The sequence below is a fragment of the Thalassophryne amazonica genome, chromosome 2 (assembly GCF_902500255.1).
Source record: "Thalassophryne amazonica chromosome 2, fThaAma1.1, whole genome shotgun sequence".
In the NCBI taxonomy this organism is placed as follows: Eukaryota; Metazoa; Chordata; class Actinopteri; order Batrachoidiformes; family Batrachoididae; genus Thalassophryne; species Thalassophryne amazonica.
The window spans coordinates 140,073,989-140,090,537 of NC_047104.1; the positions used below are offsets into that span (position 1 = coordinate 140,073,989).

Sequence of the window (16,549 nt, forward strand, 5' to 3'; positions counted from 1 at the left end):
CCTTGTAAGTATCTGAAGTCATGCTTGTCCAATTTATAATTATCTTTTAATGCCGTAAAGCTTTGTAATGTGTTCTTTTCCATTATGTTACAATATGCCATAATACCTTTAATTTTCCAAGATTTAAAACTTGAATCCATACAATTTGGCTTAAATTCCGTGTCATATGCAGTCAACGTTGATGGTCAACGTTTTCTTACCCAGGATGAGTGTTGGGTTCACCACTTTGAACCAGAGACAAAAAAAAAAATCAATGCAGTGGAAACACCCAAAGTCACCACCTGCAAAGAAGGCAAAGATCGTTTTGTCTGCGGGGAAGGTCATGGTTTCAGTTTTCTGGGATGCCAAGGGCATTTTGTTCATGGACTATCTTGAAAAGGGACAAACCATAAATGGACAGTACTATTCTAACCTACTGAGACAGTTACGCGAGGCTATCAAAAAGAAGCGACCAGGAAAGCTGACAAAAGGGGTGCTGTTCCATCAAGACAATGCCTCAGCTCACAAGTCAACAGTGCCCATGGCCACTATCCACGAGTGTGGATTTGAACTGGTAGATCACCCACCATACTCCCCTGACTTGGCACCCTTGGACTTTCATCTGTTCCCAAACCTGAAAAAAAAATTTGGCTGGGAAGCACTATCGGAGCAATGATGAGGTGATGGCTGCCGTTGAGGACTATTTTGACTCTCAAGATGAAAGCTTCTATGCCAAGGGAATCGAAGCACTCAAGCACCGCTGGAAGAAGTGTGTGGAGTTACAGGGAGACTATGTAGAAAAATAACCCTGAATTTGTTCAATTCGACAACTGCATCATAGTCAGCCTTAGAACTTTTCAGCCTACCCTCGTAAGTGTAGTGTTGAGTAAATTGGTGAGTGGTCTGAAATTTCTCTAGTCCCCATGTCACATTACAGAATCCTGTGTCTATCATTTTGAAACATGAGAAAGAAGTCAGTTCTTGAACATACCTCATGTGGGGCAGAGTAAAAAAGTGTAACTTATCCTGCGTCCAGTAAGCCCATCTTATCCAAACCCCTATTCAATAATTTAAGTAAGGGGAGATATACTTCTCTTATTATTAGATGTTTCCCATTTGTTATTTATTACCGTATTGAAATCTCTGGCTAAGATCAATGTACCTTGTGATTCTGAGGCAATCCGATCAAGAATCTTTTTCATAACATTTTCCTTAACTTTGTGGAGGTAGATACACGTTAAAAAGAGTGGTCAACTTATTTTCTATTTTACCTTGCAGTAGGATATATCTACCCTCGTTATCATTGATCTTCTTGACTAATTCAAAAATAACTGAATTGTGTAATAATACTGCAACTCCTCCTTTGTGACCTGATTTAAATGTAGTATAAAAAAATGTTCCTATATCCTAATCTTTTTAATTTTTCATATTCAGTTTGACATAGGTGAGTTTCCTTTTAAAAATAATTTGATTATTTTCTCTTCTCATCTTTGCCATCACTCTACTCCTTTTAACAGGGTTCTTCAAGCCATTCACATTCTAAGAGGTCACTTTAAAATTATTATATCCCATAACAGTAGTTCAAAATGTATGTATCAGCAGCTCTAACTAATGGACTGTGATAAGAACAAGAACATTAATGTTTTACATTTATCCATTGGGAGATTCAGAGGCGAACAAGACCAGGCAGGCGATAAAATGTGGGGAGAGTGTAATGTCAGTCTGCCAATATTTCAATACCCTTCAGGGTGATTTAAGGCGGGGAGAAGAGGAGTGAAGGTGTATGTTTACCTGCTTGTTAAAAATAGCAGCTTGAAGCTTTAAGTTCATTACTATTATGGGGGGTGGCCTAATATTCCAGTGTGTGAGATTTGCTACCACTTACATTGATCTCAGAATTCTCCTAATGTTCATAATTCTTGTCTATGGAAGTTCCTGAGCCTCTCTCGGACACGTTGTTCTCCCTATTTCCTGGTCTAGTGTTTGCCTTGAGTGAGGCTCCGTTCCCAGTTGATGTCGGTGGTTTGTGGCAGGTCCACAGGGAAGCCCCTCCTTTTCATGTGTTCTTGCTTTGTTGTAAAGGTGAGGGCCGTTTTCCCAGTGGTGTCTTGAAGCGTATCTATTTCTCCTTGAAAATTTTCTGAATGTGTATATATTCTGAGTTTATTATTCACTTTGGTAGAAAGATCGGGTTGAAACATGACCACTTTCCCCTCATAGGTGATCTTTGCCAATGCTGCTTTCAGTATTTTGTCTTTAATATCAAATCTCTGAAAATTGGTCAGAATGGATCTTGACACTGTTTCATCGTGCAGTTTTTGACCAATTGATCGATGAGCTCAGTGGATTTGCAGGTCGGCACTGCTGTCTAGTGATAGCTCCGTCTTCAAAAAGTTGTCAATAAAAGTTAGCATTGAGCTTCCCTCTGAGCCCTCTTTAATGCCATATACGCAGATATTATTACGGTTTCAATTTTCAGTTTATTTTTCATTTATATAGCGCCAAATCACAACAAAGTTGCCTCAAGGCGCTTCACATAAGGTCTAACCTTGGCAACGCCCAGAGCAAGCACACAGGTAACAGTGATAAGGAAAAACTCCCTCTGATAATTTAAGGAAGAAACCTCAAGCAGACCAGACTCAAAGGGGTGACCCTCTGCTTGGGCCATGGTACCAACACAATTGACAAAATAATTTACAGGGTTACAGAAGTCATCACCACACCGCTGGAGCCGCACCTGAAACAGAGAGGAAAAACAAAATCAGGCAACAGAAAGACAACAAATGCAGTATAATTTGTCAGCATTAAACAACAAGAAAAACAGGAAATACTAAGGTGATCGCCGGCCACGAGCCCTAAGCTTCACTAAAAGACCCAGAATTTAGATAAAGTTGAGGCTGCGGCACGTTCCGTTTCCTAATAAAATCAATATAAAAGGGTAAAAAGCATAGTAACATACCAGTATGCTAGCCATATGAAAGGTAAAATAAGTGTGTCTTAAGTCTGGACTTAAAAGTCTCTACAGAATCTGACTGGTCAGGTATGATGTCAACCATGCCAGGTCATTCCCAGTAATCCCAAAATAATTCTCTAGCCTATTGAGTAGAATGTGATGATCCATAGTATCAAACGCAGCACTAAGATCCAAAAGCACCAGAACTGTAGTGGTGTCTGAATCCATTGCAAGCAGAAGAACTGTCACCATTTTAGTGAGAGCTGTCTCTGTTTAATATTTTTTTAAAGTAGACTGCAGTGGCTCAAAGAGATTATTCTCAGTAAGATAGTCCACGAGCTGCCATGAAACCACCTTTTCCAGAATTTTAGAGCAAAATGCTAGATTGGATATCGGCTTATAGTTTTTCAATACACTAGGGTCACGATTAGATTTCTTAAGGGCCCCTTCATACATAGTACAAATGTGATTGAAGTGCACATGAAGCAGGAATCATATGCAATACGTGTAAAATCGTAGCTGCCTATTCTGGACGTCATGGCTGGGGAACATGTACCATGTTTGGATGGACATGAACTAACAACTGTCCACTGACATGCGTGTCTGCTTGCTGTCCTCCCGTGGACATACATAAAAGCATATATTGCTGTTGCAATGGACTGCAGCAAGTGCACACAGCGGCGCACACATTGACAGGCTACCTCAGGTGAAATGGACCATCATATCATAACATGCAGCGGTCATTCCATGTCAAATCACCCATTGGCTTTCACCCCACCATCTCAGATTTTGCTAAAATTCGGTTTAGAGATGCCGAGATGGTAGGGTGAAAAATCGTATTTATTTTGGGTGATTTGACGTGGAACTACCCAGCGGGTGATCTGAATGTCATGTCACCCACGTGACCTCTGTTCCACATGACACAGTGTCAATCCTGCGGCGCGCCATCCACAAGACACACGTCAGGTAGGACACGCGCATGGGGCCAGCTGGACACATTGCCAGCAGATGTGGACATAAGACCGCCCTGCTTCTCATTCATGTCATTTCATGACTGTATGTCTGTGACCATGGGTCATCTACAGAGGAAAGATGGATCATATATTATTGTCCGCTTGATAAGAATGATTCAAAAAAATCCGGTGTTTTTATATGGTGTGTGATTTTATTTATTTTTTAAATATGTCAATGTCCTTTTGATATGAGGCATTTTCCCACACCTTTTACAGGACAGAGATGGTAGCACAGTGGTAAAGTTTCTGGCTGGCAATCAGAGCTTTTGGAAAGTGCAGGTTCGAATCCCATGGGTGGCATGTATTTCTTTTTTTTTTTTTTTTTTTTTTTTTTTTTTCCCCTCCCCACAGCAGCTGTGCGATGTGGTTACACATGCTGCAGCTGCTCACACTGTGTTCCTGCATGCACGAACCCATCGCAGTGGCATTTAGGAACAGATCCAGAGGTTAATGAGAGATTAATAATTTCCAACACAGTCAGCCCAAGAGTGGGCCACAGGTCCTTAGACAGTTTTGTTGGTATAGGATCAAATAAGCAGGTTGTGCTTTTTGTAGACGTTACAAGTTTCGTCACCACGCCTAGTGAGATACTATCAAATTCTGTAAATCAAAGTAATACCTCAGTAATGGCACCCACCTCCATAGCAGGGTGTAATAGCTGGAATGAGTGTAAAATTTCTCAGTTGATGGCCACTGAATAGCAACAATGTGTGTATTTATTTCAGATGTGTATAGAGTGAGGTTTTATGAAACGCCATTTGCAGAAAACACAAACTTAAAATGGGCAAAAAAATGAAGGCAGTCTTGCATGATGTGTCGCAAAAAACAAAACACTTAATGCACTACACGGTATTTTCATCCCAATGTGAATAACAAGAAATGTAATCAATTCCTAAACATTTCATGAAAAAACTTTACATTTACACTTTGTCTCACAGTGCTGAAGCAGCTCTGCTGTTCACAGATTAAAGATACTGTATGTAAAAACCAAACTTATACCGAACCGTGATGTCTAAACACAAATATGAACTGAACCATGATTTCTGTGAAGCATCACACCCCTACTGCATACACAAACTGTTTTTTTTTTTTTTTTTTTTTTTTTTTTTTTTTTATGTTTTCCATTTTGTAGGTGAAATCTGCATTGAAGTTTCCCAAATTCAGTTTTGACCAACTGGGTATTGGACAGGCTAACAGCCAGACCAAAAGAGTGAGATCCACAGACAGCAGCCACAGCAAGAGCCAGCGGACCCCAAACCAGAGGTTTGACAACAGCCCACAAACATGTTTTGACATACTTACTGTTTCATGAAGTGCAGCTAATAAGTACAGTTCGTATTGTAGAATTACCTAAGTGGAACAAATGATTATATTGAGGATGATGATGATACAACTCTGTATGGGAATTACTGAATCCAGTAAAGTTTAAATGGCATTTGTTTCCTAGTGTTATTCCTTGTCTATGTAGGTATATCAGCTATTGATGAGTGACTGTTCTTAATGCAGTGTCGTCTGAGGGATTGGAGATTAATGTTCATCTTAGGCTTCCACCTTTTCCCTTTACACCTTCTTCTTTGTCTTTCGGCTGTTCCCGTTAGGGGTCGCCACAGCAGATCAATCATTTCCATTTCACCCTGTCCTCTGTATCTTCCTTTGTCACACCAACCACCTGCATGTCGTCCCTCAGCACATCCATAAACCTCCTTTTTGGCCTCCCTCTTCTCCTGCCTGGTGGCTCCATCCTCAGCATCCTTTTCCCTATAAACCCTGGGTCCCTCCTCTGCACATGTCCAAACCATCTCAATGTCACCTCTCTGACTTTGTCTCCAAACCTCTGTTCATTCCTAATCTTGTCCATTCTCGTCACTCCCAAAGAGAATCTCAACATCTTCAGCTCTGCCTCCTGTCTTTTTTTTAGTGCCACCGTATCTAAACCGTACAACATAGCTGGTCTCACTACTGTTTTGTAAACTTTCCCCTTCACTCTTGCTGATATTCTTCGGTCATAAATCACTCCTGCCACCTTTCTCCACCCACTCCACCCTGCCTGCACTCTCTTCTTCACCTCTCTACCACACTCTCCATTACTTTGAACAGTTGACCCCAAATATTTAAACTCATCTACTTTCACCACTTCTACTCCTTGTAACTGCACTATTCCACTGGGCTCCCTCCCATTCACACACATGTACTCAGTCTTGCTTCTACTGACTTTCATTCCCCTTCTCTCCAAAGCATATCTCCACCTCTCTAGACTAGACTCAACTTGCTCTCTGTTCTCACTACAGATCACAATGTCATCTGCAAACATCATCAGTCCATGGGGACACGTGTCTGATTTCATCCGTCAACCTGTCCATCACCACTGCAAACAAGAAAGGACTCAGAGCTGATCCTTGGTGTAATCCCACCTTGAATGAGTCTGTCATTCCGACTGCGCATCTCACCGCTGTCACACTATTCTTGTACATGTCCTGTACTACTCTAACATACTTCTCTGCCACTCCAGACTTCCTCATACAATACCACAGCTCTTCTCTTGGCACCCTATCATAAGCTTTTACTAAGTCCACAAACACACAGTGTAACCCTTTCTGGCCTTCTCTGTACTTCTCCAACTTCCTGATTTACTCTCACCACATCATTCAGCCTTTTCTCTTGCTCATTTTCTTCATTCATTAGCTCTTCAAAATATTCCCTCCACCTTCTCAGCACACACTCCTCACTTGTCAGCACATTACCATGTGCATCTTTAACCACCCGAACTTGCTGCACATCCTTTCCAGCTCTGTCCCTTTGTCTGGCCAATCGGTACAAGTCCTTTTCTCCTTCCTTACTATTCAACCTCTTGTACAGCTCGCAATATGCCTTTTCCTTCACTTTTGCCGCTTCTCTTTTCACCTTACGCCGCATCTCCTTGTACTCCCGTCTACTTTCTTCGTCTCTCCAACTATCCCAAAACTTTTTCTCCAACCTCTTTCTCCTTATGCTTTCCTGGACCTCTTCATTCCACCACCAAGTCTCCTTGTCTTCCTTCCACTGTCCAGATGTCATACCCAGTACTGCCCTAGCTGTCTCCCTCACCACATCTGCAGTACTTTTCCAGTTGTTCAAAATTGCTTCCCCTCCAACTAGTGCTTCTCTCACCTGCTCACTAAATTTCACACAACAGTCTTCCTCCTTCAGCTTCCACCATCTGATCCTTTGTTGAGCTCTCACTCTCTTCTTCTTCTTTACCTCTAAAGTCATCCTACAAACAACCATCCTATGCTGTCTAGTGACACTCTCTCCTGCTACCACCTTACAGTCTCTGATTTCTTTTAGCTTGCATCTCCTATAAAGAATGTAGTCCACCTGTGTGCACCTTCCTCCACTCTTATGTTACCCTGTGCTCCTCCCTTTTCTTAAAGTAGGTATTCACCACAGCCATTTCCATCCTTTTAGCAAAATCAACTACCATCTGTCCTTGCCCATTCCTATCCTTGATACCATATGTACCCATTACTTCCTCATCACCTCTGTTCCCTTCACCAACATGCCCATTGAAGTCTGCTCCTATCACCACTCTTTCATGCTTGGGTACACTCTCCACCACCTCATCTAACACTCTCCAGAAATCTTCTTTCTCCTTCATCTCACAACCTACCTGTGGGGCATATGCACTGATGATATTCATCATCACCCCTTCAATTTCCAACTTCACACTCTTCACCCTGTCAGACACTCGCTTAACCTCCAACACACTTTTAACATACTCTTCCTTTAAAATGACCCCAACACCATTTCTCTTCCTGTTCTCACCATGGTACAACAACTTGTACCCACCACCGATGCGCCTGCTCTTACTTCCCTTCCACTCGGTCTCTTGCACACACAGTATGTCTACCTTTCTCCTCTCCATCATATCAGCCAGCTCTCTCCCTTTACCAGTCATACTACCAACATTCAAAGTCCCCACTCTCATTTCCACCCTTCTAGTTTTCTTCTTCTCCCGCTGTTTGTGGAAATGTTCTTGTCTTCGCCCAGCAGTAGCCCTATTTCCACTGGCACCCTGTTAGGCAACAGCACCGGTGGCGGACGTTGTTAACCCGGGCCTCGACCGATCCGGTATGGGAATTCGATTGTTAGTCTGCATAGTTGGGTTGGCTTGTTTTATGCCGGATGCCCTTCCTGATGCAACCCTCCTCATTTATCTGGGCTTGGGACCAGTACTCAGAATGTACTGGCTGCACACCCCATGTGGCTGAGTTACCTTTTCCCTTTATGCATAATATTCCTTTTTTCTTCATTTTCTGTGACGTCACTTCATGTTTGGATTCAGAATAGAATCTGCAGTGTTCCAATGCATTTGCATGTATGGAAATAAAAGCCATTACAAGGATTTTGAGCTTTAGTCACTTGTTTTAAACACCCTGCTATTATTTTGAACACAGCTGGAAAAGCCAAAGGTGGTGTCCACTTCTTATAGTGAATGTAGAGATGTAGCCACTTAGTTTTAGCAAAGTCCACCAGGTGGGAGGTGATGGTTTAGTGGTTAAGTGTTGGGCTTCAGACCAGAGGATCCTTTGTTGAAATCCCAGCCTGACCAGAAAATCACTAAGGGCCCTTGGGCAAGGTCCTTAATCCCCTAGTTGCTCCCGGTGTGTAGTGAGCACCTTGTATGGCAGCATTATTTGTAAAGCGCTTTCAGCGTCTGATGCAGATGGAAAAGCGCTATATAAGTGCAGTCCATTTACCAAACTACACAAACTACAAACCAACCACCAAACTACACAAGATCTGATGTGCAGAAATGTTTTTTTTTTTTTCCCCCCATATGAGCTGTGTAAATATTTTATTTTTGAAACAAGAAACACAATGAGATGACAGTCAAGATGTGCAATCTCTGATTTGTGTGTGTAGGAAGCGGCGACCAGGGCTTAGCCAACACGACAGTGGTACCTCCTCTTCTTCCTCCTCTTCTTCTTCTCTCTGTTCACCTCGAACCCCATCATACCGGTCTTCTCCCAGCAGGCCTTGCACTATGAATACCCTCCAAGCGCCCTTCCTGGACTCTATGTGCGCTGTTTCTCCTCTGTCACTTCCACAACAGGAACAGGAGTGGAAACAGGTCGGGAAAGAAAGCTTTCGTGACAAAACAAAGAAACTGTGCCGTTTTGTTGATTTCTGTGATCTCCTGCATTGCAGATTGTAGATATATTGTGGAGTGACCCTCGAACCCAAGAGGGCTGCAGGCCCAACACGTTCAGAGGAGGAGGTTGTTACTTTGGCCCTGACGTCACACATAAGCTGCTGCTCCAGCACGGGCTGCAGCTGCTCGTCCGCTCGCACGAGTGCAAACAGGAGGGCTATGAGCTCTGTCACGAAGGACAGGTAGACTCGTCTGCAGAAGCTGTTGAACTCACTCATCAGATGTGTGAAAGGTTTCATACATCTGTCCTGTAGGTGATCACCATCTTCTCAGCCTCCAACTACTATGAAGAGGGCAGCAACCGGGGTGCCTACATCAAAGTGGGCAGAGAGCTGGTTCCCCGCTTCTACCAGTACCAAGTCAGCCCCTCCACCCGCAAACTCACCTTGACACAGAGGTACAGTATGAGGGCTTTTTGTTTCAAGGTTCAATCCTGAGCCTTGAGATGAACAAGAATGCTGAGTGTGACGCTTATATAGGTTCATGCCACTAGGAGGCACTGTTGTAAGGCTAGTGCCAGTTTGAGAGGAGGAGCCGAGATGTTTGTGCTACATTGTGATCTTTGCTATTGCCTCAGCAAGAACATCCTCGCTTCTGATCCAACCTGGCTGCTAAGCCAAAAGCAGATTGTCATGTCTTAGTACTGTATGTGTGTGTGTTGGCAGTATGACTTCTTCTCCTCTGTGTTATAATCACTGAGCTTTTTTTTGTGTTTTCAGTAGTAGCACATGTCCTGTGTGTTTGGGGGGGGGGGGCTTATATATAGGAATATTTGGAATCGTTACTTAATATGGAGGACAAAACATGAATGAATTTTAAATTAACAGATAAATACATCAATGTATGTACTGACCTGCATTACTGGATTTAAAATTATATATATGTGTGTGTGTTTGTGTCACAGAAAGTTAAGAAAAAGGAATATTAAGGAATATGGAAAAGGTGTTTTTCCTGTGGCAGGCGCGCCGCGCCGGCTGCGAACCACCGCGCCAATCCCTCCACATGTCTTTCATTAAAAACAAAATCTCCTTTAACAGTGGAATGTCCAGATAAATTGCTGATTCCGACCTCTTCTGAAAGTTCTCTGTTCTCTCACGACGTCCAGGGTCTACAAAGGCTTAAATTTGGAGGTTTTCAGCTTGAAACAGGATGAAGACGTCGCCTCGGAGCGCTGCGCGACGTCCCGCTCCGTGGGAAGTCCTTACAGCGATAGAAACAATCCAAAATCTCTCATCAGCCGTTAAAATTTTCACAGAAAACCAGCTGAATTTCTCAAATGGTGTCCACTCGGATGTGCCTCACAGTTATTGAAAAAATTTTGATCAAGCACAGCGCCAGTCTTTCAGCAACTTCTCAGACAATGAAAATCCGACGAGGGGGCTGGACCACTCCTTCCACAGGGCGTGCTCACAGGCGAATGACGTCACCGACAGGCGTGAAAAAACTCACACATGCGCACGAGGGTTCAAGCTTGGCTGATGTAATCACACGTGATTCAAATCCATATAGTTTAAAAAAAAAATAAAACTGTCGGTTTCTTTTCTAATAGACCTCGTACTAGTGATGTGTTGGAGCGTTCTTTTGTTTTTCATGATTCCATATTTTTTCCCCCTGCTTGGTCTAAAAAAGTAACCGTTACTGACTGCCAGATTTTTTTTTTTTTCCTGATTTCTTATAGTGTTTGTTAAAGCCAGAAAGTTGCCATTTGAAATGACTTTAGTTTTGTGTCACGTCTGTGATCTGCTTTTTCTACAAAATTAAACAACTGAATGAACATCCTCCAAGGCCGGTGATGAGTTCAGCTCCTGAAAAATGGGAGGAAAAAACAAGTGTTTATATTTTTGTTCGTCCATCCATCCATCTTCTTCCGCTTTATCCAGAGTCGGGTCGCGGGGGCAGCAGCTCAAGCAAAGCCGCCCAGAGCTCCCGATCCACACACACCTCCCCCTGCTCCTCCGGGGGAACCCCAAGGCGTTCCCAAGCCAGCCGAGAGATGTAGTCCCTCCAGCGTGTCCTGGGTCTTCCCCGGGGCCTCCTCCCAGTGGGATGTGCCCGGAACACCTCTCCAGCGAGGCGTCCAGGGGGCATCCGGAAAAGATGCCCGAGCCACCTCAACTGACTCCTTTCGACGTGGAGGAGCAGCGGCTCGACTCCGAGCTCCTCCCGAGTGACCGAGCTCCTCACCCTATCTCTAAGGGAGCGCCCAGCCACCCTTCGGAGGAAACTCATTTCGGCCGTTTGTACTCGCGACCTCGTTCTTTCGGTCATGAGCCAAATCTCATGACCATAGGGGAGGATCGGAACGTAGATCGATCGGTAAATCGAGAGCTTTGCCCCCCTACTCAGCTCTCTCTTCACCACGACGGTCCGATACAGCGACCGCATCACTGCAGATGCTGCACCGATCCGTCTATCAATCTCACGCTCCATCCGTCCCTCACTCGTGAACAAGACCCCGAGATACTTAAACTCCTCCACTTGAGGCAAGGACACTCCACCGACCTGAAGAGGGCAAAGCACCTTTTTCCGGTCGAGAACCATGGCCTCGGATTTGGAGGTGCTGATTTTCATCCCGGACGCTTCACACTCGGCTGCAAACCGCCCCAGTGCACGCTGAAGGTCCTGATTTGACGAAGCCAACAGAACCACATCGTCCGCAAACAGCAGAGACGAGATTCTGTGGTTCCCAAACCAGACCCCCTCTACACCCTGGCTGCGCCTAGAAATTCTGTCCATAAAAATAATGAACAGATCCGGTGACAAAGGGCAGCCCTGGTGGAGGCCAACGTGCACTGGAAACAGGTTTGACTTACTACCGGCAATGCGAACCAAGCTCCTGCTGCGGTCGTACAGGGACCGGATAGCCCTTAGCAGCCCAGCTCTCCACAATTTCTCTTATACTCACTTGACTGGTAAGCACTGAAAGCCAAGATAGGCATGTCCCAACTTGTCCTCTGGCACTCCGAAACGGAGGTGTTCCTTTGTCTCGCTTCATCAGCGAATCGGTCATGACGCGCGAAACCTCCGCGCGGCTTTCCATGAGAAAATCTCTTGTTAAAAGTGAAATCTACCAGAAAATGGCTGATGTCCATTCTAGTGATAACCAGAGAAATTGCACACGACGGTCCCGGCTCCACACAGCCATCCGTTTAGAAATGATCTGGTGGTTTCTGCCTCTCGATGGTGGCTCGGAGCGTGGTGCGCCATTGTGGGCCGTCCTTCAAGCTGTAGTAACACTCCTTATTCTCTGTGAAGCCCGTAAAATTTTCACAGAAAGCCAGATAAATTTTTCGAATGGTTTCTAGCTGCCTGTCTCTAACAGTTTCTGAAAAAATTCTGATGGGGAAAAAAAGCCCAAATCATTCCGCCATTTCCTCGCAATGAAACGACGACGAGAGGGGTGGACCAGTGCTCACTCAAAGCCTGCCCACAGGCAAATGACGCAACCGACAGGCGTGGAAAAACTCACGCATGCGCACGAAGGTTCAAGCTTGGCTGACGTAAAAACATATGAATCAAATCCATATAGTTTTTGAAAAAAATAAAAAGGTACGATACACACACATACATAGACCTCGTATGTGTGTGTGTGTGTGTATGTATATGTATATGTATATATATGTATATGTATATATGTGTGTATATATATATATATACAACTCAAATTAAGCTGTAGAAACAGCTCAAGGATGATCATGGAAACAAGATGCACCTGAGCTCAATTTTGAGCTTCATGGCAAAGGCTATGAACTTATGTACACGTGATTTTTATTGTTAATTTACAAAAACCTCAAAATGTTTTTCACATTGTCATTATGGGGTATTGTGTGTAGACGTTTGAGGGGAAAAAAATGAATTCCATCCATTTTGGAGTAAGGTTGCCAAATAAAAGCGCAGCGCTGTGAATTCTTTCTGGATGCACTTGGGAGGAACCAGAGTAAATATGTTTTTGTAACGTGAGTTTGTTCTGCTTCTTGATGTTTGCAGAGTGAGAGCTGCTGAGGGCTCAGCTCTCAGAGCACTGAAAGAAAAGCTGTTTGCTCATCGCTCCGAGCTGATTGCGGGATTCCAGCAGTATGACGCACATAACACCGGTTAGCCCTTCTTTGTATTTCTTTTTTCAAACATGTCTGTTTGTTATATTTAACAGACAGATGTTGTGTTTTCACCGGAATCTCACTGGCCACTAGGGGCCTGATTCACTAAGAGCTCAGATGATGAGTGCTAAATTGTGTGGGCAACCGAAACGTTTGTGCACTGGAGTGAAGACCGTTTTGGGTGTGATTTATTAAGAGTAAAGCATGCGGTCAGACAGCAGTATGTAAATGAGGATCTTACACGTGTTAATGACCGTAAGTACAAAATCATATTAAATCAGCCACTTAAGTTAAATTGCTGGATGCAGGTGCAAGTCACCTCTTTTTCCAGCTCTAATATACAGTACATGGAATTCATTGCAGTCCTCAAACAGCAGCATATTGTATTGATCTATGTAATGCTGTCTGCATGTACAATTAAAACTGGTTACACGCTGGACTCTTACTACATCCTCTGGCAGGCTGTTCCACGTATCTACCATTCTTTGTCAATGAAAATTTCCTCAGATCCAGCTATGACCTGCTTTTACCTCATCTCTTGCTGTGACCCCTTCTGCTCTTTTCTGATAATGGGAGGAGTAAAAGAAAACACAATCTCTGTTGCTGATTTTGTGTTTTTTTTTTTTTGCAAGTGTGAAACCTTGGTGTTAATCGATTGTGCTTGACAGATTGCCGTTCCAGCACAGAGGCTGAACAGGATTAAAATAATTAAATCATTGTAAATACAGTGCATATTTAACTTTATTTCCTGCTTGTTTCATTGAGAATAAAGTTCTCCATGGGTAACAGATAGACCTAAACCAGTCTCACATAGTGTGTGTGGGACATTATAGCTGTGTGCAAAGGACACACAGTGCTTGAACACACGTATCCACTGGCTATTACAGTAAACAAAAATAAAAACCAATCTGCTATTTCAGACATTTAATTCTTGTCTGTGTTCCACATAGGTCAGAATTATACCTAAATATTGTGAGAAGCTTTTGGACGGCTATTCTGACTATGATTCAAGTTTAAAGGAAATACAAATAATAAATGCCAAGAAAATGTAGGTAACACTGAAAACCTGATGAATAAAAGTTTAAATAAATCATTATTTTGAATACAATCTCATGTGGAAATAGTTAACATCCTGACTGTGTGGAGTTGGAGGTAGTTTGAAAGTTTTCAGCCAAGGCAGTGTTTCCCATATAATAATAAAAGTCTAGCTTCCCACCAGACTTATTGTAACAGTGAATCATGCTCACTGTGTCCACGAAGGGCCATTTTAGCAAAGTTCATAGGCTACATTTTATTTTTATCTCAAGTTTCTGTAATTGTTTTCATTTAGTGTTTCTGAGTGCTTAGAATTTATTCTACTCTATGCACAATTTGAGTATTTTTCAGTGACCTCACAGGCCACTTTACACCTTGCTAGTACCAGGTTGGACCCCCATCAGAACTGCCTTAGATAAATTCAACAAGGTCCCATTCAAGCAGGCTGCCCATTCTCCTCTGACATCAACAAGGCGTATTCGTCCACACATCCGCCACTTACTGGATATCTTGTCTTTTTTGGACCGTTCTCTGTAAACCCTAGAGATGGTTGTGCGTGAAAATCTGAGTAGATCAGCAGTTTCTGAAACACTCAGATCAGCCCGTCTGGCACTATCAACCATGTTCAAAGTCCCTTAAATTTCCTGTCTTCCCCATTCTGATGCTCGGTTTGAACTTCAACAAGCAGTCTTCACCACATCTAGATGCCTAAGTGCATTGAGTTGCTGCTATGTGATTGGCAGATTAGCTATTTGTGTTAAACAATTGAACAGGTGTACCTAATAAAGTGGCCGGTGAGTGTATATTGCAGGACTGATCATTTTTACAATGTTTGTCCAGGCACTGTGTCAGTGGGTGAATGGGCCCAGGTGCTGGAGGCGGTGCTCAGACTTGACCTTCCCTGGAGGACACTCCGCCCACATTTAGCATACCTGGCACCAGATGGCACTGTGAAGTACGAATCCAGCTTTGAGGATGTGGGAGCAGGGATTCCACTTCCACAGGTCAGAACTGAAAAGATCTCATTACGTACCACTGTTGTTGCTGTTGTATGAGAATGTGGACAAACTGAAGATTTTGCACTACTGAAACTGACGTGCACAGAGCGCACTGGATTCCTTGCACATTGGTTTTAGGGTTTAATTTCTCTGAAATGTAGAAAAGGTTTGAAATTTATAATAGGAAATAAATAATACTTCCGGATCTGTGCAGTAGCTTTGAGCACTTCTTGAACTCTTGTGCAGCAGCAGAATTTTAATTTGGTCCAGGTCCAATTCCATGAATTTGCTTATTCTCATACTCCATCCCACACAGCTACTCATTTAATTACAGCAGTATAGTTTGACCTCTGATCCTCATTCTCCTTCAAGGTGACTCCAAACATGGCTGAAACACTGTTCAGATACAGAACAGACATTGAGATAATATTCAACATTATAGACAAGGACCATTCAGGTAAATAAATACATCTTTCTGAGACACTGTGTCAAAAAATCAAAATGCATTTCTTAAAATTAAGTTTGTTGTCATGTTCAGGTCTGATCTCAATCGAGGAGTTCCGTCACACATGGCGTCTTTTCAGCAGCCATCTGGGAGTCAACATTGATGACAAAGCCATTGATGACCTGGCCCATAGTATCGACTTCAACAAGGATGGAAGTATAGACTTTAATGAGTTCCTGGATGCCTTTAGAGTGGTACACAACCTAGAATACAAGGACCAACTACACAATGAAAAGGGTTCCTGAAGACCTTTTAGAACTCTGTGGTGGCATTGGCCATCTTCCTTGGGGTGGTCTTCTGGGTCAGGGGGATAATTACAGCAAACAGGAGGAGACTGGACAAACTGATCAGAATGGCCAGTTTGGTCCTGGGATGCCCCCTTCACCCAGCACAGATGGTAGTCAAGCAATCATATCTGTGGCTACTTTGGGACCCCATCACAGCACTGAGCGGCTCCTTCAGCAACAAACAGATTTACCCAAAATGTCTTAAGTTATCACGGGTCCGTCGTTCCTGCTGCTTCCTGCAATCTGTACAGCTCCCACTAAGAGTATATATTTACTTATGTATATCCCAGGTCAATAAAACTGCAATACCGTTTGTAAATCGGCTTTACTGTGTACACACTGGACTTGTTCCTTCCACTTTATATCCTGCTTAGTGTATACGGTCTCTAGTTTTCATTCTCTTTAACATGCCTCAGTTTTTATTACCCGCACGCTGAAATTGGCCCATATCCTTTTTGTGTGTGTGTGTGTGTGTGTGTGTGTGTGTGTGA

General features: G+C 43.3%; 1 protein-coding gene across 5 annotated transcripts in view; it reads left to right on the plus strand.

The window, feature by feature from the left end:
• ppef1 (protein phosphatase, EF-hand calcium binding domain 1) overlaps positions 1-16,473 on the plus strand; it is a 32,594-nt gene extending 16,121 nt beyond the window's left edge. For all 5 annotated transcript variants that reach the window (XM_034194707.1, XM_034194680.1, XM_034194696.1 and 2 more), the window contains 8 exons: positions 5,078-5,208; positions 8,848-9,055; positions 9,133-9,318; positions 9,391-9,533; positions 13,124-13,230; positions 15,109-15,272; positions 15,639-15,723; positions 15,805-16,473. In XM_034194707.1, coding sequence (XP_034050598.1) covers positions 5,078-5,208; positions 8,848-9,055; positions 9,133-9,318; positions 9,391-9,533; positions 13,124-13,230; positions 15,109-15,272; positions 15,639-15,723; positions 15,805-16,016 — 1,236 coding nt within the window. In that variant the 3' untranslated portion in view covers positions 16,017-16,473. The remainder of the gene's footprint in view (positions 1-5,077; positions 5,209-8,847; positions 9,056-9,132; positions 9,319-9,390; positions 9,534-13,123; positions 13,231-15,108; positions 15,273-15,638; positions 15,724-15,804) is intronic.
• Positions 16,474-16,549: the final 76 nt, after the last annotated feature.